Below are 27,054 nucleotides of genomic sequence, written 5' to 3'. Positions count from 1 at the left end.
TGAAAATTTTGTGCAAACTAAGAATTCTTCCCTTGCCAATGTAATACTGTTTTAACTATTGTTATGTTTCAACTGAACACATATCTCACGTTCAAATAGAAATGATCATCTGTAATCAATTTAAAAAAGACAAACACATGGGGCCTCTTTATCCACAAATGCAGTTTGCACCAAGGGTATTTGATATCTATCTGAAATTCTGTTGATTGGCTAATGTTCTCACTTACCACCATTTACAACAGGCATACATTTGGTACTGTTACCAGATTTAATTGTAGTTGAACAAAATATGTCTATGTCTCATAGAAACAAGCATTATGTTAACAAGGTTCCTGACACAATGAAACAGAAGCATGAAGGTTCTAAGTGTATTTTAGAATTTGAACATAATTAGAAGCTAACCATAGTGTGAGGGCTTGCTGAGTCTTAGAATGTTTCCTTTGGGGGAAGGAGAGATACCTTTCAAAAAAGAAGCCTAAGTAAGAACCTAGTAAGAGGGTCTCAGTGATACAAAAGTCAGAATAGAAGTCTCCTATAAAAACTAAATGCTTACCAAGTTTACAGATGACAAACTAGAACATCTCCACAGTGACAAAACCTTTTGAAAATTTCTCAATCCAAACGATGTGAAGTAATCATTTCTAAACTAATTATTTCCAATAATTTTGTCTACAACCATAAAATTACTGAACATTTACAATAATTTCAACCTATTAAATGGCCATCTATTAAATTAGGTATACTGTTTTCAAATACTTTGCTATTTTTAAAAATTCACTATAGTTACATAAAGAGGTTATCTTTTTTTTTTTTTTTTTTTTTAGAAGGAGTCTCACTTTGTCACCCAGGGTAGACTGCAGTGGCATGATCTTGGCTCACTGCAACCTTTGCCTCCCAGGTTCAAGCGATTCTCCTGCCTCAGCCTCCTGAGTAGCTGGGATTACAGGTGCATGCCACCACACCCAGATAATTTTTGTATTTTTAGTAGAGACAGGGCTTCACCATGTTGGTCAGTCTGGTCTCAAACTCCTGACCTCATGATCTGCCCGCCTTGGCCTCCTGAAATGCTGGGATTACAGGAATGAGCCATTGTGTCTGGCCTAAAAAGGTTATCTTTTAAATGCCTTCCTATTTTGGGCAGGCTGTTTTTCTTTGATTTTGTCTTTGAAATCCAACATGTAATACATTTTTAAATGCAGAAAAAAAGAGAGTATGTACTGAGGGAGTTTAAAATAATTTATTTCCAGGCCGGGCACTGTGGCTCACGCCTATAATCCCAGCACTTTGGGAGACTGAGGTGGGAGGATCACGAAGTCAGGAGATCGAGACCATCCTGGCTAACATGGTGAAAACCTGTCTCTATTAAAAATACAAAAAATTAGCCAGGCGTGGTGGTGGGCGCCTGTAGTCCCAGCTACATGGGAGGCTGAGGCAGGAGAATGCCATGAACCCAGGAGGTGGAGCTTGCAGTGAGCCGGGGTTATGCCACTAAACTCCAGCTTGGGTGACACAGTGAGACCCCATCTCAAAAATAAAAATAAAATAAAATAAAATACACTTTATTTCCAAACTATAGCATGCTGTTTATCATAAGAAGGATGGTTACTGAAAAACAGTCTTGGTATTACAAACTTATCTGTATATGCAGAGAAAACTGAACTAATTTCAAATGAGCAATTAACTTCATAAATCATGAAATTTCACTTCATGGTTACTATGAAAGAATGTGTTATTTACTTCTTAAGATATTAGTAGTATTTAATTCCAAATTCTACCACCTGATTTGTCATATAAAACATGTTTGTCTTACATCATTTTTTTCCATTAAGAATAAAATATGTTTATTTTACAACAATTCAGAAATTACCAGAAATTATCAAGCTGCTGATAATGACCAAGAACAGAACCCCGATTCCCTTTTCCAGACTGGATGGCTTAAACTAGCACTTAATAAGAAGACTGATTTGGAATACTGCTTTAGACTAAAATAAATTTTTCCTACTTTCAAGAAATCTTAAACATTCAAGAATAAAAAGAAACAAAAGTACAAAATATCAAAATACTCAAGAAAAAAATTTTACGGTATAAAATTCACTAACAAAACACTTAATTGAATATTTACTTTTCCTAAAGATAATTTCAAATTAAAACTTAAGCAAAAAAACCCTACTTACACTATAATTATAAATTCCTAAGAACACAGTATGAAATGTCCGATGTGTAGAAAAAATTTAAAGGTTAAGACATTAATTAAATCAAATAATGCCAAATCTAGGGGCTTATGTTACACGATTAAAAATTATTATATTTAATATTTAAAATATTAACAATTTGTTACTTGAAGTATTTCAGCTTCAAAAATACTGTAAAATCATACAGTATATGCAGGCAAAGTTTAGTTGCAAAAAAAAGTTATTTTTCCATATAAGATACAAGTAAGAGCACGTATGGTTTCAGTTACAATAACAATAGCTTGTCAATTCAAGATTTTCCTAGAGAGCATAACTTACACTAGAAGATATAACAAATCAAAGGCTCATAATCATTTAAAGTTTATATGTCCAGAGTAAATAAATCCGTGAACTATGTCAGTCCAAGATTAGTTTCTAAGACTAATTTTGGAGAATATGCAAAGATGGCTCAACCTCAAATGCACAAAACATTCATAACTGAAGAACTTCTAAATTAAGGTAGCATTTCCCACTACTCTTTTTGTGTGGTAAATAAAATATCAGCCTACAATTATTTATGTGGAATATGCTCTTATAACATGCTAATTTACTATAAGAAAAGCATAAAGCCGCAGAAAGAAAATTATAAAATTCAATTGCCTTAAAGCTTTTTCAATATTTAATATTACCGAAATTATTAAAGATCATAATATCTTATCTTGGGATCAGATGCTTATGAAAAGATAAACAACAGATTATCGCTCATATATCCTGATTCTACAATGCAAAATGATTTTATTAACTTTAAAGGCCACTTTAAGGCCTAAACATTTCTAATCCACATTCTACAGGAGGAAGACATTAAATGATTTACTCTAAAAATTATTCATAAAAGCTTGGGTTTAAAATAATGCATAGGATTCATATATTTTATGTTCACATGAAAGATATTAATATGATAAATATTACATTTCCCAGTGATCTTTATCTATACTGATGTCAATTAAGATAAAAATATTGCAAGTAGGGTCGGCCGCCGTAGCTCATGCCTATAATTCTAGCACTTTGGGAGGCCGAGGCGGGTGGATCACCTGAGGTCAGGAGTTTGAGACCATCCTGGCCAACATGGTGAAACTCCATCTCTACTAAAAATACAAAAATTACCCAGGCGTGGTGGCAGGTGCCTGTAATCCCAGCTACTTGGTAGGCTGAGGCAGGAGAATCGCTTGAACCAGGAGGTGGAGGTTGCAGTGAGCCAAGATCGTACCATTGCACTCCAGCCTGGCAACAAGAGTGAAACTCTGTTTTTTTTTTTTTAAAAAAAAAAGATACTGCAAGCAAATCACTTCTTTTGCTGATAATCCTCTCAAGACATCCCAGTTAAGAAATACTAAGATTATTCTTTAAAAAAAGCAGATATTAGTCATAGTACTCAAAATTCATCCAAATACTTGTTAACTCATTTACTAGTCCATGTCATGCCATTTAGCTCTTTGGTTCTATAGTCTCACATTTAAAATAAAAAATTCAAGTGTTATTTTTACTGCTAGTAAACATTCCAGAAATGGCAAATTCCCAGGCATTATAAATTGTTCTGGCATAGATTTTCATAAAACACCAATTGAAAAAGAAAACAATATATGCTATTGATGCACAGCCAACTTTCCATCTCAAGTTTGGGCTCAATCCCATACAGTTTTTCTGATCCCACAAGTTTGCCAAATTAACCAACCCTTTGACGAGGAATCTTTGGCAATTTATTGAAGTGGGTTTCTTAGATTTCAGCACATACAAATTAGATATTAAGCACTGTTTATAATCAATAGATTATTAATATCATAAATGCACTTAAACATAAAAGAAATAACTCCAAACATGTCTTCTGTAAAGCATAGGCTCATATAAACATGTTGCAATATAATCTGCTATACCTGTATCCTACTACTTTCTTCCCATTTTATTACTCCAAAGTTTTCATAATTAAACACATTCTTTAAATATCCTAATTTCCTTTTAGAAACAAACAGATAAGAATATTTATGAAGTACTAAAATTTAACATTGTTTTTACTGCCTTACAATATTATATACTTACTTACGACATTTAGGGTTTCAATTTCCAGGACCAATTTTCTAGGATACAGGAAAATACATAATCGCCAAAACAAAAAAAAACTATAATCATTTTAAACTATGACATTAAGGCACTATAGTTAAATTCAACTAAATAAAATATTTAAAGTAGATCTTTAAAATGTTGTGTTTCTGAGATGTCAAAATATTTTTTAAACATTGCATTGTTTTGTGTTTTAATATACAATGTAACTTATTTACATAGATATATATGGCCACAAACATATTCATGTATTGGACATGATGACAAAGTGGACAACAAATAAATAATAGTTTATGATCAAGGATAACCTGTATCATACAATGTAGCAAGGGGAGAGGTTTACAGTAATAATTTTTGATATATAAATCATAACAAAACATTGATTTTATATTTATCTTGTTTACTTAAAAATATCCTTAAATATATTAAGCTAATCACTATTTTCCCAATAAACTGATATTAACCGAAGATTTGAAAAAAAATATATTTTCTTCCAACTTTATGAATAAATTTAAATTCCCAATGTGAATTCCAGTTTATTTTATTACATTTTCAGTATGTACTGTTTTACTAAAAAATAATTCACAGATTAAGTTTTCACTATGCCATCTTTCTTTGCTCTTCAGACTTATGTTATATGATACATTTTCTCAAAGCACCCTATTCTCCTTAAAGCACTTATTACAATTGTAATAGCTTAATCATGAGTATAATTATTTTTAAATTATGTATTTTTGCAGACATAATATGCAGATATAATAAGCAAGACAGGTAATTGCTATCTGTCTTGTCTACACTAATAAGTCAGTGCCAACTAAAATGCTTGGAATACAGCAGGATGGCAACAAATACTTGTTAAACACTAGTTTAATTTTTACATTGACATCTTTTAAAATATGGGTCTTAGAGCTTTAACATGAAATGAGTCAGCGCATAAAAATACTTTATTACTACAGACACAACATATTTTAATTATAATATCATTAGTAAAACTCCATTTGAATTTTAAATTTTCAATGAAAATTCAATGTATTCTCATCCAATTACTAATTAAAAGTAGTACTGGATTTTAGTTAATCAATTATCTCTGCACTTTGCCTTTTTAAATTTTATTCTTGGTTCAAGTTTTGTCTTCTACTTAACCCATTTATGCCTAGTGTTCCACAATTGGAATGCTAAGCTTGTGGGAATTATTTATATCCTACTGCTTAAGTTCATTGCCAAGGTCTGATTTTCACACACAAAACTGTGCAACCTCCAGCATAAATGGGTTAATCATATCTCTCCATAAAAAAAGAAGAAAGGGAGAAGTAAACAAAAACACTTTGTTTCAATTCACTGGTAGAATTAACAGTTTGAAGAGACTCCTTATTGAATTCACATACTATGCTAACCCTCTTCCTTGTGGTTGGCAACATATTTTATCTCCCGAGATTGTAAATAAATAATTACCAATATATGGTATAAATATCTCAATAGCATTTGCAGTTAAATAATAGAAATATCCTACAAAGACAAACTTTAGATAGTATATTGAGCTTTTATTGTACTTTTTAGGGAAGCAAGTACCTCTGCATTAAAGTACTTCAGTTTTAGTCAACGTAATCAAATACGTAAAGTGGATGACCATCTGTTTAAATTAATCATTTTTTCCCTAAAGGACTAATCGTCATAAGAATAAAATAATTATATTTTTCCCAAAGTATGTGTAATTAGTTTTCTAAACAAATCTTGAAATAAAGTATTTACCTCTCTAATCTAAATGGAATCTACACACTATCAAGTTCACACCAAAATGAGAAAAATGAGGTACAACAAGAACACACACATTTTAAAAAGCATGAAATGCAATGCTTGTAGTCTTATGCTTTCCATATGGTTTCCAAACTCTGACAAACCTGGCTCAGACTGATGTTTCTTTTTCGGCAATGGTTTGTCATCACTTATTGTACCATTCACCTTTCTCTGCTGATCTTCCCATGTAACTTCTAGTATAAATCAAAAATAATAATCAGAGCTTATCAGAAACATTAGATAATGTGTATAACAAGAATCTAAATATACTTCAGGGATCTATGGGATTTGGGGGGATATTTTTCCTAAATTCTCACATAAACTATGTAATATGCAGTTAACATTTTAAATATAGAAATGTGACATTAAAATTCTGCTTAATAAATTTCAAATTCCAAAGCACTAAAATTTACTTTCAGTATATCCCAAACAGAATTAAAGTCATAAAAAGAACAGAATTAATAAAATGGCATGTAATTAAAAGTTATTAATTTATTTGTTTTTAAAATTCAATAAAATACAGAGGAACAAGCTTTAAGATTTGAAATTCTTAAATGGTCATTGTATGTATCCCATCTTTAATTTGTAGATTAAAGCTTAATTTAATAAATATTAGGTAATTTGAAGAGTGATTATATTCATGGAGACTTAACTATGAGGTGACTTTTTAGTAAGTAATATTTAAGAAACCCATATGTCTGCAAAGTAATTATATTCCAGCTAGTCTTTATCACACCATGTAGCCAACTCTATCTGAACACTATAATTTAAAGAGCATACAGTTTGAGACCAGCCTGAACAACATAGGTTCTCTTTTTTTAGATCTTTTTTTTTAGAGATTCTATCTCTAAAAAAACTTTAAAAAATTAGCCAGGCATAGTGGCATGTGCCTGTAGTTCAGCTACTTGGAAGGCTGAGGTGGGAGAATCACTTGAGCCCAGGAGATCAAGGCTGCAATGAGCTATTATTGCACCACTGCACTACAGCCTGAGTGACCGTGAGACCCTTTCTCTATAAATAAAATAAAATAGCATAAATTCATTTATTGGTAAGATTTATATAATATTATATGTTCCAATGTGCTTTCACAGATGGCATCACGTTTGACCCTACAAAACACAGATGGGACCTTCTATTAGGTGGTTTATACAGGTGAGAAAATAGAGCTGACTGATAAGAATAAGCACTGAAAAATTATCTTTGCTTACAATTTCATACTCATTACATCACTTGATTTTCAAAGTAGCATACTGGAATGGAAGAAATATGTTACAATTTCCTTTTCTCAGATGAACTAACTTGGGGCAAAGGTCTAGAGTCACACAGTTAGTACACTGTAAAGCAGGCCCTGAGGCAAAGTTTCAAGAACTAAGCTCTTTGTCTTGTATCATATCACCTTCCTAAGATTAAGTTACTTTCAACAACAAAGAGAAGATGATTTAAGGATTGCATTTAGGAAGTCAACAATGATATGGCCTTGAAGAATAACTAAGTTTGCAGGAAGGTATGAGGTGAAAGGGAGTTCTTTCCTAAATTTGATTAGTCAGTTGGGACTTTGGAAGTATAGAAGAAATAAGATGAGAAAAGGAAAACAAAAGTATATTTAAGGGGAACGGTCTCCCAGAATGAAAGGAAAGGTTAGGAAAAGAAATTAGAAATATTCGTTTACAAGTACTTCACTTAAACAACAGGTACACTTTAGCTTATGGATTATGAATTGGGAGAGGAAATCTTAAGTGCATTCATTCCGCTTTATTCCAACCTCTGCTTTAGTTCAGGCTATCAAATATTGGATGACTGAATTGCCCTAAATGGTCTTATGCCCTCAGTTTCTTCTCTTTCAAGTCCATCTTGCTTGCTGTCACCAAGTTACTTTTCTTAATACAGATGTGATTGAATGTCCATCCTGCTCAAAAACATATGATAAATCCCTTGGTACTTTAAAGTATCCCTGAATCTCTCTCATATTAATTTTGGACACATGTTCATTTATCTAAGTTGGGAAGGAATGATATAGTTAGGAAATATCCACCAATTCCACTATAAAATCCACTCCTAGGTAGATATTAGTCAAATTTGGAAGTTAAGATATGGGTGCTAACATTCTCCCTGCCCTAGTAGCATTCATTAGAATAGAGAGAGGCAACAAAACAAAGCCAAGATCCTCTATCACTATTGTATCCTATCACCCTAAATGGTATCCAATATCTAGAATGCCTGCAGAAGCAATCATTAATTACAAAGACTGTCAAAATAACTATCACTTTTGGTTCCTTTGTAAACTTTTTAAATACGTTTGTTTGTTTTATTTTCCCCTCCCCTCCCTCCTTCCTTTTCTTTCTTTCTTATTTATAAGGTTATCTGTACTTGAAACAATGTAGACATTGTACACATTAAAGGAACAAAATATATATTTTTTTCAATCTCATTGTGTATTTTTAATAGGTGATATGGTAGGGTTTAGTCTATATAATCCTGGCAAAGAATTAATCACTAACAGTCAATTAGGAAGTTTGTAGATGTTAACTTTTCAAAACCAAACAAAATTAACAAACAATAATAAAACATAAAGAATTGGAAAGAAAACTATTTGATACTTTAGACTTTATCAGCCACATTTCCAAAATTCTTACTTTTGTTAAATCCTAATGGATTAAACAGTTCTCTGGCCTAGAGAAAAGTATCCTAAAATTTGTATATTGATTTTTACACATGCATTGAAATATGTAGAAATGTATTAGCACATTATGAGATAACTTATGCTGCAATCCAATCCTATTTATTTCCACCCTGGTATTGTTTCTTATGCAAGTCATTTGATTAAGAATAGCATCATGATTACTAATTTCCAAAAATCTATGAAACTATATACAGTCATACATTGCTTAATGACAGGGATATGTTCTGAGAAATGCATTGTTAGGTGATTTCGTCATTGTGCAAAGATCACAAAGTGTACTTACACAAACCTAGATGGGGTGGCCTACTATATACCTAGGCTATTTGATATAGCTTGTTGCTCCTAGGCTACAAACCTGTACAACATGTTACTGTACTAAATACTGCAGGCAATTAGAACACAATGATAAGTATATATGTATTTAAGCATATCTAAATATAGAAAAGGTACAGGAAAAATATAGTATGATAATATTATGAGACTATTGTTGTATATGGAGTCTGTTATTGACCAAAACAGCATTATGTGGTACATTACTGTATGTGTGTGTGTGTATGTATATATGTGTGTGTGTGTATATATATATACACACACACATATATATATGTTTAACAACTGCTTCAGGGTGATCATAATCAGACTTAATTTGACTTTAAATATGGAACTAAAATTTTCAGATTTTTTGCTGAAAATACAAAATCATAGCAAGATATTACTAAGAAATTATAGTAATAATAACTAACATTTATATAGTAATTATTATGCGACAAGTATTGTTCCGCTTCATCTTCCCAACTTCAAACTTATTTGTTTGTATATTTGCTTTAGAGACAGAGTCACCCTTTGTCACCCAGGCTGGAGTGTGGTGGTGCAATCACAGCTCACTGGAGCCTCAAACTCCTGGGTATAGCAATCTTCCTGCCTCAAGCTCCCAAGTAGCTGGGACTAGAGGTGTACACGACTACGCTTGGGTAATTAAAAAAAATTTTTTTTTGATAGAGGCAGGGTCTTATTAGGTTGTCTAGGCTGGTCTCAAACTCCTTTCCTCAAGCAATCCTCCTGCCTCAGCCTCCTAAAGCTTTGGGATTACATCTGTGAGCCACTGTACCTGGCCTATTATGTGACAACTATTTGTTCTAAGCAATTTTAATATACCAAATTATTTTAAAAAGTAAATTTATAGCATATCTACACAGCAAATAATATAATTTAGAATGGACAGATTTTGCCATTATAACCCTTCCAAGACAACTAGCAGTCTGCCACATCTTTTCCTACACTTGATTTCCTCCACCCACTTGCCTTCTATGAAGATGTGTATGTGATAATAGCTTGGGATTGTGCCCTCAGGAATATTTATATTTCAGTGTTCTAGAAAGGCTAAAAGCTTTGTATTACGCAAATAAGCCATTAGGTAATAGCGGAATATGAAATACCATGACAGGTAATGGGAGAAATATTTGGGACTGAAAACCTACCCAGAACCTCTCAAAACTTACCTTCTCCTTATAAAATTGACCCTGAGTATGTACCACGATCTTAAGACACCTTATATAAGTTACACGTTATAGAGTAATTTTACTAGCTATGTTTTATTTCTTATCATTATATTATTTTTTCCCTTGGGAGCTCCCTAAAGGCAAGAAATATGTCTTATTTATCTTTGCATCCTTAATGGCTATCTAGTATAATACATTTAAAATAGTAGATATTGGTTGAACTACATCTTTAGCTAATGTCTAAAAACAACAATTACAACAACAGCAAAAAACAAAACACAAACAAACAAAAAACCGATTGAAGTCCATGCAAAGAGAACACAATCTAGAACAGTGTCATAGAACGCTATGAAGAGGCATGGTATATCAACACATGAGATTAACAGTCTAGACTAGAGATCTGCTGCTATGTGGATTGAAGAAAGGTAGTTATCCTCCAGAATTCTCCTCCTTTATCTATAAGGGAAAATAGTTTTATCAAAAGATTTATAATGTTCCTTCCAAATCTAAAAGTATTTGATTCTAAATCAAGGAGCTATGTCACAGAACACTGATAGATATCTTGGTGAACTATAGGCACACGGTTCGAGGCCACATGGCATTACACAGCAAAGTGGCAGACCTGGATTCAGAAGAAGCCAAAGGAACAAGAAGTTTCCCACATATCCTTCATATATTCTGTTTCTTCGACCTCTCCTCACAGCTCTAGATATTTTTCTTTTCTTCCCTTTACAGCCTTTCAAAGGTGTCTGCACTTGCTGTCTCCATTCCTCTCTTCCCTTGAATCTACTCTAATCAGTCCTTTAGCCCTTATCACTCTATCAAAACTGCTCCTAATAAAGGTCAACATGGTGACTTCCTACTTGCTAAGTGTGCTGACTGTTTCACATTCTTGATAATTCTCTCCTTCAAGTAATTTCTTAACTTGTTACTCTTCTCCCACTTTCTTCATTTCTGGCTGCTTCATCTTCTCAACTTCAAAGTATCAAAGTGGTCCAGTTTATACTTCCTGGACCTCTTCTTTATCTACCTACATGTGTCCACTTGTCCTCTTGATAACCAGTCTTGCAGTGTAAACACCTCTTTATATGGATGAGTCCCAGATTTATAGCTACAGTCTACACCTCTAATATGAAATGTAGACCATATTTAATTTGGCATCTTCACTTGGATGTCTAACAGCATCTCTAACTTATCATATCCAAAACTGAGCACCTGATATTCTCACTCGATCTATTATTCTCAAGTATTTCCCTGTATTAGTTAATAGAAACTCCATTATTTTTCTACTTAGGCTAAAAACTTGGATGTCATTATGGAATCTTTCTTTCTCTTTTACCTTGTTGGGAAATGTTGTTGGCTCTATCTTCAATATCTATTCAGAATCCAACAACTTATACTGCTATCACACTGGTCTAAGCCAGTATCATCTGTTTCTGGGGTTAGTGAAAACCTTCTAACAATGTTCCCTGTTAGCAATCTTAATTCTTGAGGGCATTCTCAATGTAGCAATTGAAATCATCTTACTGAAAAAAAAAAAGGGGTATTGTGTCACTTTAATCCAAACTTTCCCATTTTATGTGATAAAAACCAAAATCCCAACTATGATCTATAAGTTCATATATGAGTCACCCCTCTAGCCCCAACTATCCTTCTGACTGCACCTGCTACAACAATATACTTTAACATATCCACAATATGCTTTAACCAATTAAAAAAACAACGTCCTCCCTTAAACTTACTCATGAACTTTATTGTGATATATAAAATAAACTGTAAATAAAAAGCCTTTCTCTCAGAAGAAGATAGCAAAAGGATACATTGAATAAATCTTAATTATAGGTAAATAATCAAAACATTAAGCCAAGTAAAAACCAAGTTAGCATATGTGAAATATGTGCAGAGTTCTCATCTTACAAATTTATTCATTAATTTCTAGGTTCAACTATATCATATGTTGGATTGATTTATATAGCAATAGCAATGTTTTGCAGTGGAGAGGATTTCATATAACGATAAAAACACAAATTCATAAGTGTGCATATAAAAACAAATTTATAACTGAGGTGTCAACAATCATTGTCACTAGAAAACTTTACATGTGAAACTGCCTTTGCGAAATAAAGACTTTATGAGAAATCTGAAGCCAGGAGTGGTGGCTCACACCTGTAATCCCAGCACTTTGGGAAGCCGAGGTGAGGCAGGAGGATCACTTGAGGTCAGGAGTCTGAGACCAGCCTGGCCATCGTGGTGAAACCTGTCTTTCCTAGAAACACAAAACTTAGCCGGGTGTGGTGGCAGGCGCCTGTAATCCCAGCTACTCAGGAGGCTGAGGCAGGAGAATCGCTTGAGCCAAATTTTATGATATAGAACGGGATGTTACTTTTTTGATAAAATCATTTTAAAATGCTAATATTCTAAATCAATATATGTAGACATATTTGATAATCAATTACTGCAAAACATACACAGTTCTACCATTTTGATAGAATTTGGTTGTGGCAGATTACAGAATTATGTCAGCAATAATTATAGGAAAATCACATCTAAGTATTAAAATCAATCATCTTTTTACTTTCCAGGCAGTTTTAATTCATGTATATAGAATTATGAAAAATCCACAAATGTTATAAATCTTCCTTTTATATTATTGTTAAACTTATGATTAAATTTCTCGTTTTCTACTTTAAACTTCTACTTTAAAATGTTTTTAAAATAATTCAATTTTAAAACGATTTCTGGATTGAAAAATATCCATGCTGTGATTTTGTAAATGTATAACATGACCATTAGTATCTTCCTCAGAATCCTTTCCCTTAACATGATCAACAAAGTTAATCTTCCAATTTTAATGCCATTACATTTCAATAAAATAGAATTGTATCAGAATCATTAAAGGTAAGTATTTTAAAGACTAATTTCCTATTCAGAAATAAATAAAAAAGAATAGACATATTAAATACTGGATAACTTAAATTGAGACGAATACTTGTACTTACGCTTATTTTAAAAAGCAATTCAAGTATATTACAAATGTCAATACGGAGTGTTTAATATCTAGAAAGGCACCATAAACTTCATTTTAAGACTTGCCTTTTTTCCCATTAGTAGGTGGTGTTGGTGTTTCTCCCTCATTGTCTTTATAATATTGAAAACAGACAACAGTGATTAATGATTAAGATCATTAATAACCAAAATAAAAACAAAGCACATCAAAAAAGATGAAATCACACAATAGGGAAACAAATCCATGCACTACACATGACATCCCATATTAATGAACACAAGAGAAAAGTATATACTTCCTATCTCATAGGAGAAGTAATAAAACCAAATAAGTGAAAATCATTTTTACAGTATATAGTTATGCTTTTATGTTAATTTAAAAACTGATGCAACTTACTAATTACTTTTGACAATAAAACACCAGCAACAAACTGGTTTAGCACATGGGCATCTGTATCTTAATTAATTTAAAATAAGGAAGAGTGATATTAACTATCGCTGAAGTCCCCAAACTAATGCTATCTTAAAAAATGACTTTAATGTGGAAGACAATTAATGGCATGAAAGGCTGCAGTGTTTGTATGGACTATATGAGATGCAGAGGAATGAGCTAATGGAAAAACATTACCTTAACAGCTAAGCTAAAATGAAATTCATTCTTATAGTATTCCATAAAAATGTGATTCCTAAATTATTCCAGGAAAATGGAAGAAAAATGACATTCTAGAAGTTAGATACTAGATATTCAGAACCCAAGGAATTCTACATGTCTAGAAATATGCAATTAAACTTGCCTGTTTCCATTATCAGATGACTTTGATATTTGTCACCTTTATGACATTGAAAAGTTACTGATAATGAGCAATTCTAGTAGCTTAAGAGATGTTTTCAGTTGTAAAACTAAAAATTCCACTGAAAGAATGCTTCCATGAAAATATATCTTAGGTATAATATACGTAATGGTATTGCTTCCACACCATGGAAAGCAGAGGAAAAAAAGGCATAAAAAGAACACTCTATTATTCATAAATAAAAAGTGCTCAGTTAAACACTTGATAAAATTAAAGATATTCTGTATTATTCAAGGAAAGTTACAATTAAACTTGACAATTGGGTAAGATTAGTATTCAATTCTGAGTTTCAAATAAAATAGTGAAAATTTGATAAAAGTAGTATATAAAAATACACTGATTTACTGATTATATAATGTTTTAACTTTTTTGAGACAGAGTCTCGCTCTGTTGCCCAGGCTGGAGTGCAGTGGCATGATCTTGGCTCCTGCAACCTCTGCCTCTCGGGTTCAAGCGATTCTCCTGCTTCGGCCTCTCAGGTAGCTGGGACTACAGGCGCATACCACCAGGCCCAGCTAATTTTTTTATTTTTAGTGGAGATGGGGTTTCGCCATGTTGGCCAGGCTGGAATCTTTTAAGTTTTAAAATCGTTTCACGAACATTAAACATTATGATAGATAAACATAATAGGGACTTTAAAACAACAAAATAAAAGGTATGCATTTCATTTAGAAAGATGGGGAGAAATTATGATTGACAATAAATATTAGAGCAATATTGAACTGGGATGAAGAAGAGAAACCTATAATTGCTTTAGTTTAGGAAAAAATATAATGGAAAAAATGATCATGGTCTATAAATGTTTTAATGGAATTATATTCTGCTCTATATTTCTTTATAATTTGCTTCTACTAGATTCAAAATCCATGGGAGAAGGTGCTAAAGCTTCAACAAACCTTTACTCACCACAACACATGATAAAATATGGTTTTCTAGTAGGTACTCGTTAAATTTTTTTGAATAAACAAATGAGTGTAAAGCTGGGTAAAGGGTAGGTGTATATCTTGGTCAGGGGCACTATCTATAATTCTAGTTTGATTTAAACATCAGGGAAAATATTTAGCCAGTTGGGTAAATTACATATTCTGACAAATTGCCTAGATAGCTTAAGTAATACCCATTCATTAATAAAATTAGGTAATTTATCTTAAAGTTAGTGCTGAAAAACAATCTATTCTTCATTGTGCAGTTATAAATTTGGAGCCTAAAGTCTTATGTAAAATTGAAAAGTCATATTTGAAAACATTCGCTTATTTATTTTAGATATGCAGTCAGACAGACCTGCCTTGACCTCTTCTCCCTGCTTTTCTTCCCCCTGCTCTTCCACATGCTCAGTTTCTTCATTAACTTCTGTACTTGCATAAGCAAAGGTAAAGAAAAATATAAGACCAAATAGGTGTATCTGTTACTCTTCAAAGAAACTAAACAAATAAAAAATTCTAAATTATTCAGAAGATAAATACACCAATATCTATTTATTTATTTATTTAGAAACAGAGTCTCCCTGTCACCCAGGCTGGAGGGCAGTGGCACAATCACAGCTTACTGCAACCTGCGTCTCCTGGGGCTCAAGTGATCCTCCCACCTCAGCCTCCTGAGTAGCTGGGACTACGGGAGTGCACCACCATGCTGGATATTTTTGTATTTTTTTGTAGTGATGGGGTTTCACCACGTTACCCAGGTTGGTCTTGAACTCCCGAGCTCAAGCGATCCACTCGCCTCAGCCTCCCAAAGTGCTAGGATTACAGATGTGAGCCACGGGAGCCACTGCACCTGGCCCAATAGATTATTTTTAATAAGTTTCTGACATGCTATAGAAAAGTAAATGAATTTACTGGTTACTTATCACATTGTCTGCTTTTATGATGACTTTGTAAAAGGGAAACTGTGACTTTTAAAATATTTGTAATATGTGGATAACTGGGTAAAGTAGGCAAAATACTTTATATATAAACTTGGTATATTACTAAAAATGTTATATAACTTTTCTTCTAGAAAAGAGAAAATGACATTTTACAAAATGGCAGTACATAAAAGGGAAAATAATAACAATGCCTTATAATTTTTTAGTGCATTGTGCTTTCTATATTATTCTTATTTTACTTCTCTGGTTCTAAACAAAGATAAGTGGCTAAATACATAAGACTAAAATATAAAATAATCAAAATCATAAAGAGTTAAAGTATGACTTGGTTATTTGTTGGCTGCTGAAAAGGATTTGAAAATAAATATTTCAATACTTTAATTCTAAAATAATGTCATTAAATTACAACTTCTCACAATTAACTTTTTAGGTGATAATCCAAACATAATTTGATTTAGACCATCAACTGGTAAGTCTATTTTGTGCTACTTACTGAAGATTAACTGAAGTTGAGATTTCTAAAAGAGATATTATATATCTTCTTTAAAACTAAAAAAGTTTGCATAATCTACTGAAGTCTCCATATCAACATTTATAAAAACACTTTAAAAAATCATCCATACTTTTATGTAAAACAAAACCCCTTTTTTTAATACTAAAAAGGATAAGGGAGGTTTTGGCCCCTCTTTCTTTTATGAAATTAAAAAAAATGGAAAATCATAATTGGGGACTTTAAAGGAAAATTTTGGTTTTAATTAATCTTATAGGGCAAAAACAATAGTAAAGAGAATCTTTACTGAGAAGCCCATCAGAAACTTCACCAACCCTGACTTTCAGCATCACCAATAGGCTCTGTTTTCTAGTATACTTACTATTACAAAGAATAGAGCTACTTGTATTTCAACAGTCTATTGCTATAAATGACATTAAAATTCAATTTTAAAATGTACACAAATTATAGTTTCTGACTTTATATGCCAATAAATGATGTTGAAACTCCATCTTTAAAAACACTGAAGAGAAAAAAAGTTACATAAATACTACTAAACTTTCCTTAGGAAAAGTGATTTAAAATTCTATGCCCCAATTTTATGCAAATAATTAAGAACTATAAAAATGCTGTGAAGTCTGTTTATCAGGCAGCATAATAGACCATCAGTCACAATATCACTGGATTGTTCAAAATTATGGTACTTGGAAATAGAAAGAATGACAAAACAGAAGTTGACCATCATCCAGTTAACAAGAACACAACTTATATCAACAAGTTATATAAGGGTATAAAAGTATTGCTGCTCAAATGCAGCACACTTACAAATTTGTTACAAATAGTTTACAGAAATATGAATTTTAATATAAACATATATAGAATGACAAGATTATTGTAGTGGTACTTTGTATACTATTTGAGGTAGCTTTTCCCTTTTTAAATAAATATTTCATGAATTTATTCAACAAAGATTTATTGAGGGTCTACAATGTGCCAGGCATTCTTCTATGTGCTAGAGATTCATCAGTAAACAGTCAACAAGTTTTTAAAGATACAAAGTTAATTTCAGATTTCCATAACAGGCAGATGATTTTGTATTGATCTAGCAAATGTATGACACTCCATATATCACCATTCAGTATTTTCTTCTGAGTTATAACGTAGTGTTTGATAATAAAACTGTATCATATTTAACTCTGATATACTGTAAGCAGTCTTGCTACAACATGAAAAATGATGTTGGAAACACAAGCCACAATCACTATCTAATTCAACAACTTTATTTTCTAGAAAGCCAAATTTAATAATTAAAAACATCATCATAAATAAAAAATGAAATATATGATGATAAATATAACTACACTATGTGTACATACTCAATGATGTAAACGTAGACTGCAATTGATATCTTTGGTTAAAGTCTTACTCAAAATCTAGTATTCTGGTTAAAAGGTACATAAAAATTTTATGAAAGAGCACATTTTATCTGGTCATTTAAAAGAAGTTAAACTCTTTGCATTCTTATTTGATCAATCAAAGAAATTTAACTCCTTGGCATAATTTCCAAGTTAAAAAAAAAGTTGAATACTTTGTCAGATATCATAAAACAAAATAATTTTACTGTATATAAGTCTATACAACAAAGGGACATCAATTGCAGTTGGGTTTATTTTTGCTTACTAGCTCCCCAAAAAGGCTGTTAGCACAAAACAAACCCTCCTTTATGTACAGACCTTCATAAGGTTCTATCTCCTTGACTCCATTGTCTAGGGAAACAAAATAAAACAAAAAACAAAACAAAACAAAAGAAAGAAAAAAAGGAAAAAAAGGGAACCAAAGCACAGGGGTTAAAACAACAGAAATTTCCAAAGGCACAGAATGTATTATCTACTAGAGAAAAGTTAAATGATTTAAATATATATGTATTATTTGCAAAGCACATCCAGTTACTAAATAAAGGGATCATTGAAAAAATGATCTTAAAAACCATTATATTCAGTTATCCATTGTTTTTAGAGGTCCTTTATCCAAGAATTTATAGATGTTTGGGAAGTATGTTCATGTGTGTGTCAGCAAATAGTGCTTCTTATGCAAAAATGTAAAATTAATAAAACATCAGTACAACATGCATCTTTCATTGTATATTCATGATTACCTTTTTCTTGTTCTCCAGTATTGAGAAGGATCACCATTGTTGTGCATCAGCTAACCAGTCCTTTGCAGTGTGTGAAAATTGATTTGGCTAGTTACTAATAAACTTTATATAACTATCAACAATTACATAAACTTAGTTGTGGCAAAGAAATATTATCCAACAGCTCATTTAAGAGTATTATGTTTACTTTTAAGATGCATTTATTCAAATTTAAAATGTGCAAGAGCAATAAAGATACCTTATTTTACCTGGAAATATTACAAATTTTATGCAAAATACGTAATATTTATAAATATAACTATTATCAAATAAGACAAGGCATACAATTAACAAAAGAAGAAAACTAACACAAAAGTAAGAAAATCTTGATTCACCTTAGCTTCCATGTGTATTTCCTAAACGACATAATTAGAAATAAAACTTACTTCTATCCAATGTTCCCTTTGGTGGAAGCTGTGGAAGCTGTCGGCCCCTTCGTCCTGCCACTGGAGTACTTGATGGGCTTGTCTGGACAGACCCAGTACGAGGATGAGACCTAAAGACACACCATTAATATTAATTTTCAGTATAATGAGTTACATATTTTTAATACCTACATTTGGTTCATATGATAGCTGTATAAATACAATTTAAAAAGAAGTTTAGCTGCAGATTAAAAGGTTAGGAAAACTGGACAAAATATGGATATCTGAATGATTAAATAGCAAAAGATGTTTATTTTTGGTGTAATATGCATACATACACATACATGCACACAAAATCCTACAGTAAAATCCATGGAATTATTAATGTAAATTAGTACTCTATCCATTGAAAGCAAGAGGACAATTTTGCAGATCAAGAAAGAAAAGACTGTACTTTTCTTTCTACCAGATTTCAAACTTTCAACACTAACCTTTCTCCCTTGATCCAGAGATTTTTACTCAGGCTTATATTAAATATTCCTTTATTAGAAAACATCTCATGAAACTACAAATAAAACCCTGAACAATTCAAGATTCAACTAAGGAAAATATTGGTTAATACATAACAGTAGTATCAATAGAAACTAAAAAATCTAGTTTTATTTATAATCATTATGATGATTTGAAAAGTGATGTGTAATGGACACAAATAGTTTCTCATTCTGTAGGAGAGGAACATGACAGTTAATGACGGAATTTACCCAGGACTCCTGATTAATGAGAAATCACAAAACAAATGCAGTCAGGACAGTTAATAAACAAATTACAATGGTAGCCACACACTATTATATCCACTGAATATAAATAGTGTGTTTACACTGAAAGGTTAGTATCGATTATTACTAGTGATCAGCCAAAGATGATAGAAGAGACCATTTAGCCGCTGGGAAAATAAAATGGTGTGCTGGTGGGGCAAAGGGGAAATTAGTCTGATTGATTTATCTTTCACCTCGATAAGGCAGGTGAAGGAGGGGCAGATCTTCCAGTCATTAATGAAGGCATCGACCTCATGAGGTTTGTATCAGGACGTTCAGTGGATCTGGAGCGGGTGGTGGTCCGCTCAAGGAGAGGCCGTTGTTCTGTTGATCTGGATCTGTGATATGGCTGTCTATCTGCTGCTTCACAATCCCTGAAACGTTAGTCAAAAAGCAGCTCAGTTGATCTTTAGTGCCCTTCTGCTATTTGGTTATGATGCATCAAACTGATTTTGAAAAAGGTAACTGTTTAAAATTATGGAGTATGTAAAAAGTTTTCTTTTCCCCAACATATTCTGAGCAATTTCAAATGAAATTTCTTAAGAATTTCTAAAAAACCAAATCTGCCTTTCAAAGTAATTTCCAGCAAAGATAATAGTCGCTCAGTCATAATAAACAACAAACAAAACTGCCTGCTTTCCAAAATGAATTCCCTAAATGGAATACGTGAAATGATGTGAATTATTCTATTTTAAAGAATTCAATGACTTTTCCTAACATTTTCAAGAGTGAAGAAAACCATATAAGCATTAATTCTGTAGCACCTGAAGCTGTTTAGTACTATACCAACTAAGATATAAAAAGGCTTTCAGAAAACACTATACACCTGAACATTTAAACAGAAGAATCAAAATGGGGTTATAAGAAAATAGGATGACTTTGAAGTCTGCAGCCATATTGAAACCTGATCCACAAGAAAAATCACTCTGTAGAAAACTGGTTAACTGGCTGTCTATCTCGGTGCACTTTAGCTATGCCAACTGATTCAATTCAGAATGGGTATTAACTGAAACAATAATTCTGAAACAACATGATCTCTTTGACCACAAATAAATCTAATACCAAAACTTAATCCTTGTTGAAGGAAGTATCCTTAAATTTAAGCAACCTCTCATTGTTGACCTTTCTATCCCTGGAACCCAGCATAATACTTTTACATCTAACATGATCAATAAATGTTTTCTAACACCAGCCCCACAATTTGGGAGATGACTTTAAAAACACTAGCTTTGGCTCCAGAATTCAAAAGTAAAACATGCCAAAGTATATTTCAAATAAAATTATTCCTCCCCATCTAGTTGTAAGCACAAAAATGGAAATGCTTATATAATACCGACAGTCAAGAAAGCATTAGTCTCCCTCAAAGCTAATGTTTCAATGACATCCACTTTACCTATAAGTTATCTCAACCTTAATTTGGATAATGAAAAATGCAAGTAATTAAAAAAAAAAAAAGAAAAAAGGACATAATTTCCCAAATGTCATGAATTATATGGCAAACAATTGTGTACTAGTTGATATTAGATTAGGTGACTTTAGAAAGTGAATATTGGCTTTATTCTACACCATATCTTGTTATTATTTAACATTTTAAAGTCATAGGGTAACATATAAGTCAGAGCATTTTTAAATACCTTTAAATCCATATACTATCATGTGATTTACTTTCTAAGTTCAGTATTTTCGCATAAGTGCATCCAGGACATGTCAAAATAACTGACATTAAATGTAAATATATAAAAAATATTTAATTACTAGTAACAGTTACATGGCAAGAGAAATGAAAAGGTAACCTCATAGTGTAAATATCATAGCTGTCTTTTTGTTTCTGAAAAACTATTTTAAAAGAACACTTGTTTAAAAATTATTCTTTATGTTCTAGGGTACATGTGCACAATATGCAGGTTTGTTACATGTGTATACATGTGCCATGTTGGTGTGCTGCACCCATTAACTCATCATTTACATTAGGTGTATCTCCTAATGCTATCCTTCTCCCCTCCCCCGACCCCACATGTTCCCCTTCCTGTGTCCAAGTGTTCTCATTAAAGAACACTTTTCTTTAGAAATAAGTGTGTTCAGTAGTTTGCTACATGTTTTTAGTCTAACATCTTTATATATCTTCATCATAATAAAGAGAAACAAAAGGTATATCTCTTTATATATTATTTCTTAAATTGCTTAAAACCTATTTTTTAAGAGTACCCATCTTTACATTTATTTTAAAGATTTATCTTACATTAATAATAAACATCTTATTATATAACAAAACTTTGGGAAATAGCTACAATTACCCTAACAGAAAATTAGACTAATATTTCATGTGTTTATATATAATTTCATTTATTCTGATTCCATCAAGAAATTTTTCCAAGTGGAAAGTGGAGTAAATGTTAGGATATGCAGTTTCACTTCTTTGTGAAGAATGATTTTTAATAACTGAAAAATATGATAATGAGTGAAAACCAGAGAATTATTTTAAATGTGTTGCTATGTCCTATGTCCTCAAAAGGAGACCATTATTTATAAAACAGAGGTCACTCCTTAGGAAGTAGCCCTTACAAAAAATGTCTCTTTATAAAAAGTTGTTTGAAAATTAACCCATCTTTTACATTTTACTTATATAGTTTTGTCCATAAATACAAAGTATATATTAAATAAATACCATAGTGTGAAATGAAAATAGGTTGATAAATGAAAAATGAAAAGAACCACAGTAGAAGGTAGAAATTTCCCCAAATGTCCCAACACAGTTAAGGGGAATGGAAAGCTACTGTATTTTAAACTGACAGCACACAAGAGAAGGCTGACACAGGCTCCTGCTCCCACATTGGATAAAAATAGGTCTGACTAGCTTAGACACAATGTTACTGCTATGAAAATTTAAAGCAGTAATGCCTAAATTACCCAGACCCCTTAAAGGGACTGAGATATAACACTCACAAACTCCCACCAAAATTCTGAATTTGTTTTAATTTAAAGATGAGAATATTTAATTAAGTTTGAATAGCAGCAACTGAAAAGTGGGAAATAATAAACACTTGCAAGGCCTAAAATATTTTAGGGCCCACTTGGGGTTCTTAACTTGGAGTCTTTATTTCAAAATAAGTCGTTTCCTCTGTAATCATTTTATTTACCTTAGTTTATGTTATGCATATAAAATATTATTCCAAAAACAGTGGCCATGGTTTTATCAGATTACCAAAGGATAAGCCACTGAAAAGCTAGGGCCCCTCACCTGTAAATTTAAATCTTTCTTACGTAAATAATTCCATTGTCTTTTAAAAGTGATTTAATATCTATCGCTGTTTCATCTTTTTGAATAGTTTACATTTTCTAATTTCTATTTATAATTAATTTTTTTTGCACTTGAATTGATCTAGGCTACTGTCCATCATTATCTAATGGCTGTTATTCTAAACTGTATGCATTCACAAAGGATACTCTGTAGCAGCTCCTCCACTAATTTATGTTGACTAACAATGTTATAACAATACATACTATTGTTAACAACCCAGTCTTAAAAGCACATTATTAGCATATGCAGATTTTGAGATGAGGATGAACTGACAATAGGCCACAATAAAGAAAACAATTCAGAAGACCTTCATCTTAAATAGCAATCTTTATGCATAAGAAAACAAACTGAAAGAATGTGATTTAGTATTTATTTTCAGTCATTCTAAGGGAAAAATAATTTTATAATCATTCAGTGAAGTTGTCAGTTTTGAATCATTTTTTCAGGGCAACATAGTTGCTCATAAAATATTTTTAAAAATTTCCAAGTATGTGATGCAACTTCCTACCTATTTTATCAGTTTTGCAATGTACTTTAGGTTTCCTAATTCAATGAAAGGACAAGGGATTGTATGCAAGGGAACTGTCTTGCAAGGGATTTCCCTCTATTAGGGAAGAAGAGGTCAGTGGGCACTCTTGTCTATAATCCAGTGTTATTGCCATCCATCCATCCATCCATCCATCCATCCAACCATCCATCCATATCTTTCACAATGATACAACTCCAGATCAAAGTAAGCTCAATGCAGAGTATCTCTATAGGTATGATAAATACTAAGAATACTAAAACTCAGAAATCAGTGAAAATTTTCCCAATATGTAACTCAGAACCTAGTCTGTATTAAATCAGACTTATTTCATGTTTATATTGGAAAGATGTCATAAGTAAATGTAATAGGTTTTCTTGAAAAGTAAACTTGTAAAAAGTAAAGCTACTTAGGAATTATTCTTTTCCTTTATAAAGCTGACATCTTAAATTCAAAAAAATTGGATATATCTCTGAAGGACAAGTATAGTCTCAGGTTTGGAGCAAGAAATGACTTCTCTATATCCATACTGTATAGAACAAGCTGATGAATAGCAGAAGTGCCAGACACAGTGGCTCATGTCTGTAATCCCAGCACTTTCAATGCTGAGGCAGACAGATGGCTTGAGCTTAGGCATTTGAGACCAGACTGGGCAACATGGTGAAACCCTGTATCTACAAAAAATACAAAAAAAACCTAGTGGGTGTGGTGGCAAACACTTATAGTCCTAGTTGTTCAGGAGGCTAAAGTGGGAGGAATGCTTGAACTCAGGAGGTCGAGGCTGCAGTGAGCTGTGATCATACCATTGCACTCCAGTCTGGGTGACAGAGTGAGACTCTGTCTCAAAAAAAAAAAAAAAAAAAAAAATACCCAGCAGAAACATTTCATTTTTGTTAAAATATCTTGAATATCTACGGATTTTCTGGGCATTAACTTTATAACTGAAGTATAAATACATGATAAAATATACTAGAAAACATTAAAAATGAAACATTTTAGAATAATTAATATAGCATATATACATATTTGTATATAACAAATAATTTAAAGTAATTATGACAACTTTAAAATTACAATTTTCATGTCCATCACTAATTGCAAGACTAACTTTTTAAAAACTCTAGCTTATTATTTTAGCATTGTTTCTGATGTTAAGAGGATTGCAAGATACAAAATATTTGTCATAGAAATCATGGTAAATAAGCAAATAGGTATTGTGCACAAATAGGAATATTATATTATTTTGGAGATTAATTTATCATTGGGCATACAGCATTATTCTACAGAATCTTTCTGTTGAGTTAGATGTAAAGACTCTATATTAGTCAAAAGTAAATAAGCTTATTCAAAAATGACAACAATATTTAGAGTCAGCCAAGTTAATAACAATCTAAAATGTGAAAATGGTATAATATATATATTGATGTGACAAAGCAAGACACCATTCATGTAGGAAAAAAGTTACTATTACCCACAAGCCTATTATTTTATTATCAAAAAGAGAAGTATTCTCACATCTACAAAGGTATTTAAAAAATATATTCATTATTGAAAATTGCATGAAGAAATGACCAAATGTTTCATTTTCCTCAAGAAAATTAGGGACAAATACAATACTGAACAATAACATATACTGTATTATTAAACACACACACACACACACACACACACACACACATATAAGATGTAAATATTTTGAAGATATTTTGAGTATATTAAATATTTATAATTTTCACTGTTACTTAATTTTTATTTAAAAAGTAACAGAAACAAAACCACAAAGCAGGATTGTTTACCCAGTATAATTAATGCAGAACAAATTAATACATCTTTAAAATATAAATTTTAAGAAAACTGAGATAATATTACATCTTACCTGTAAAATCCTTATTTTTATGAAATAGGTAGTTCCCATATTCAGTGAATGTTCAAATTTAATAATGATTTGTCAAACGTAAAAATTAAAGTTATTCCACCAACGTATTGATCTTAATTATGACTTCCTAGATTCTCAGATTCCATAAAATAGCAAACATTTTTAAAGGTATATCTCTAAACAATATAGTTATGAATTGCTATTGTATTATATCAGTATATCTGATGAGGTATGGCTCTCAAGCTAGAATACAGATTCAATAGTTTCACTGATCAATTTTGAACAATTCACCAGCATTCCTTTTGTTTTGCTGTTTTTATGTGGATAGAGAAATGGGTATAATGCAAATCTCTCAAATGCACTGTTGCCTGCTGCCAGCAGCGGTCACTTCATAGTACCAGTCCAAATCTCATACTCAGATGTAGCAGTCTGAAGATTGCTTAATGCTCCCCAACCCCCCAACTAACAGAACAAAAGTTGTGCTCATTTTCAAGCATAAATACTATCGGCCTCAGTCATTACTGATGATAGGATCTCAACATTCAACACAAATTTATTTGAAACACAAAAAAGCATGACAAATAAAGCCCACCTGTCAAGGACAAAGCCACCAACAGAGGCAGACTAAGAGATGGTATAGGTGTTGAAACTATCAAATGGGGAATCTGAAATAAGTCTGCTTGATATGGTAAAGACTGTAGTAAAAAAGATGAACAGCATGCATAAACAGATGGGGAAATTTCAGCAGACACATAGATGATGGAAGATAAAACAGTCAAATGGAAAGGCTAGGAATAACAAAGTAGAATATGGTAAAATGTTAGCTAAAAAATTAGATCGGAATCAATTTATGACAATTTTTAATGCCTAGTTAAGAGGTTTAAACAGTTTAATTTTCAACAAGAAAAACTTCTGAACAAAGGTAATTTCCAAGTAATAAATTAAGAAGAATAATTCAACAGTAGTGCAGAGAATGAGCTAGATTAGGAAAAGGCTCTGACTTGTAGTAATAAGGGTGGAAACAGAGAAGAAGGTATGAATGACAAACATTACAAATCACAATACACAAAATATATAATATAAAATATAGAGAACATACATAATATTCAGAAGCATGCAAACAATATTAGCGATAGAAGGAATCTCAGAAGTTATATAATCCAAACTCTCTGACTTTAGAAATGAGCAAACTAAGGCTTATAGAAGCTTGGACGAATTCACAGAATTTGATATTTTCTGGGCTGGAACTTGAACTGGGCTGTCTTTATTCTAAGCCTGCTAATTTCACTCAACTGTGTTTTCTTTGAGAGTAGGGATTTTTTTTCTCTCAAAAATGTTAGACAAATCACCATATAAATTAAATATTTAAAAAACCTTTTAAATTTTCAGCCTCAGAAATGAAATGATGATCTATTAACAGAAATTAAATAGTTCAAAAAAGGCACATACAAAAACCCAAACCCAAATATATATATTTATATCTATAATATCAGTAAAGCCCTGGAGGCAG

The 27,054-nt window shown here is 31.9% G+C and overlaps 1 protein-coding gene across 17 annotated transcripts in view; it reads right to left on the bottom strand.

Annotated features, from left to right (window-relative positions):
- The window catches only part of RIMS2 (regulating synaptic membrane exocytosis 2), a 780,622-nt gene that overhangs the window by 226,980 nt on the left and 526,588 nt on the right, over nt 1–27,054 (bottom strand). For 9 of the 17 annotated variants that reach the window (XM_017885186.1, XM_017885171.1, XM_017885175.1 and 6 more), the window contains 2 exons: nt 20,039–20,218; nt 19,051–19,160 (listed from right to left, as the gene is read on the bottom strand). In XM_017885186.1, the coding sequence (XP_017740675.1) occupies nt 19,051–19,160; nt 20,039–20,218 (290 nt within the window). Of the gene's footprint in view, nt 1–18,203; nt 18,237–19,050; nt 19,161–20,038; nt 20,219–27,054 lie in introns of all 17 variants that reach the window. The other 8 variants (XM_017885169.1, XM_017885173.1, XM_017885172.1 and 5 more) reach the window with 2 other exon arrangements.

The sequence above is a fragment of the Rhinopithecus bieti genome, unplaced genomic scaffold (assembly GCF_001698545.2).
Source record: "Rhinopithecus bieti isolate Rb0 unplaced genomic scaffold, ASM169854v2 scaffold_13352, whole genome shotgun sequence".
In the NCBI taxonomy this organism is placed as follows: domain Eukaryota; kingdom Metazoa; phylum Chordata; class Mammalia; order Primates; family Cercopithecidae; genus Rhinopithecus; species Rhinopithecus bieti.
Note: the sequence above shows the minus strand (reverse complement) of the source record. Positions and strands in the feature narration are given on the sequence as shown.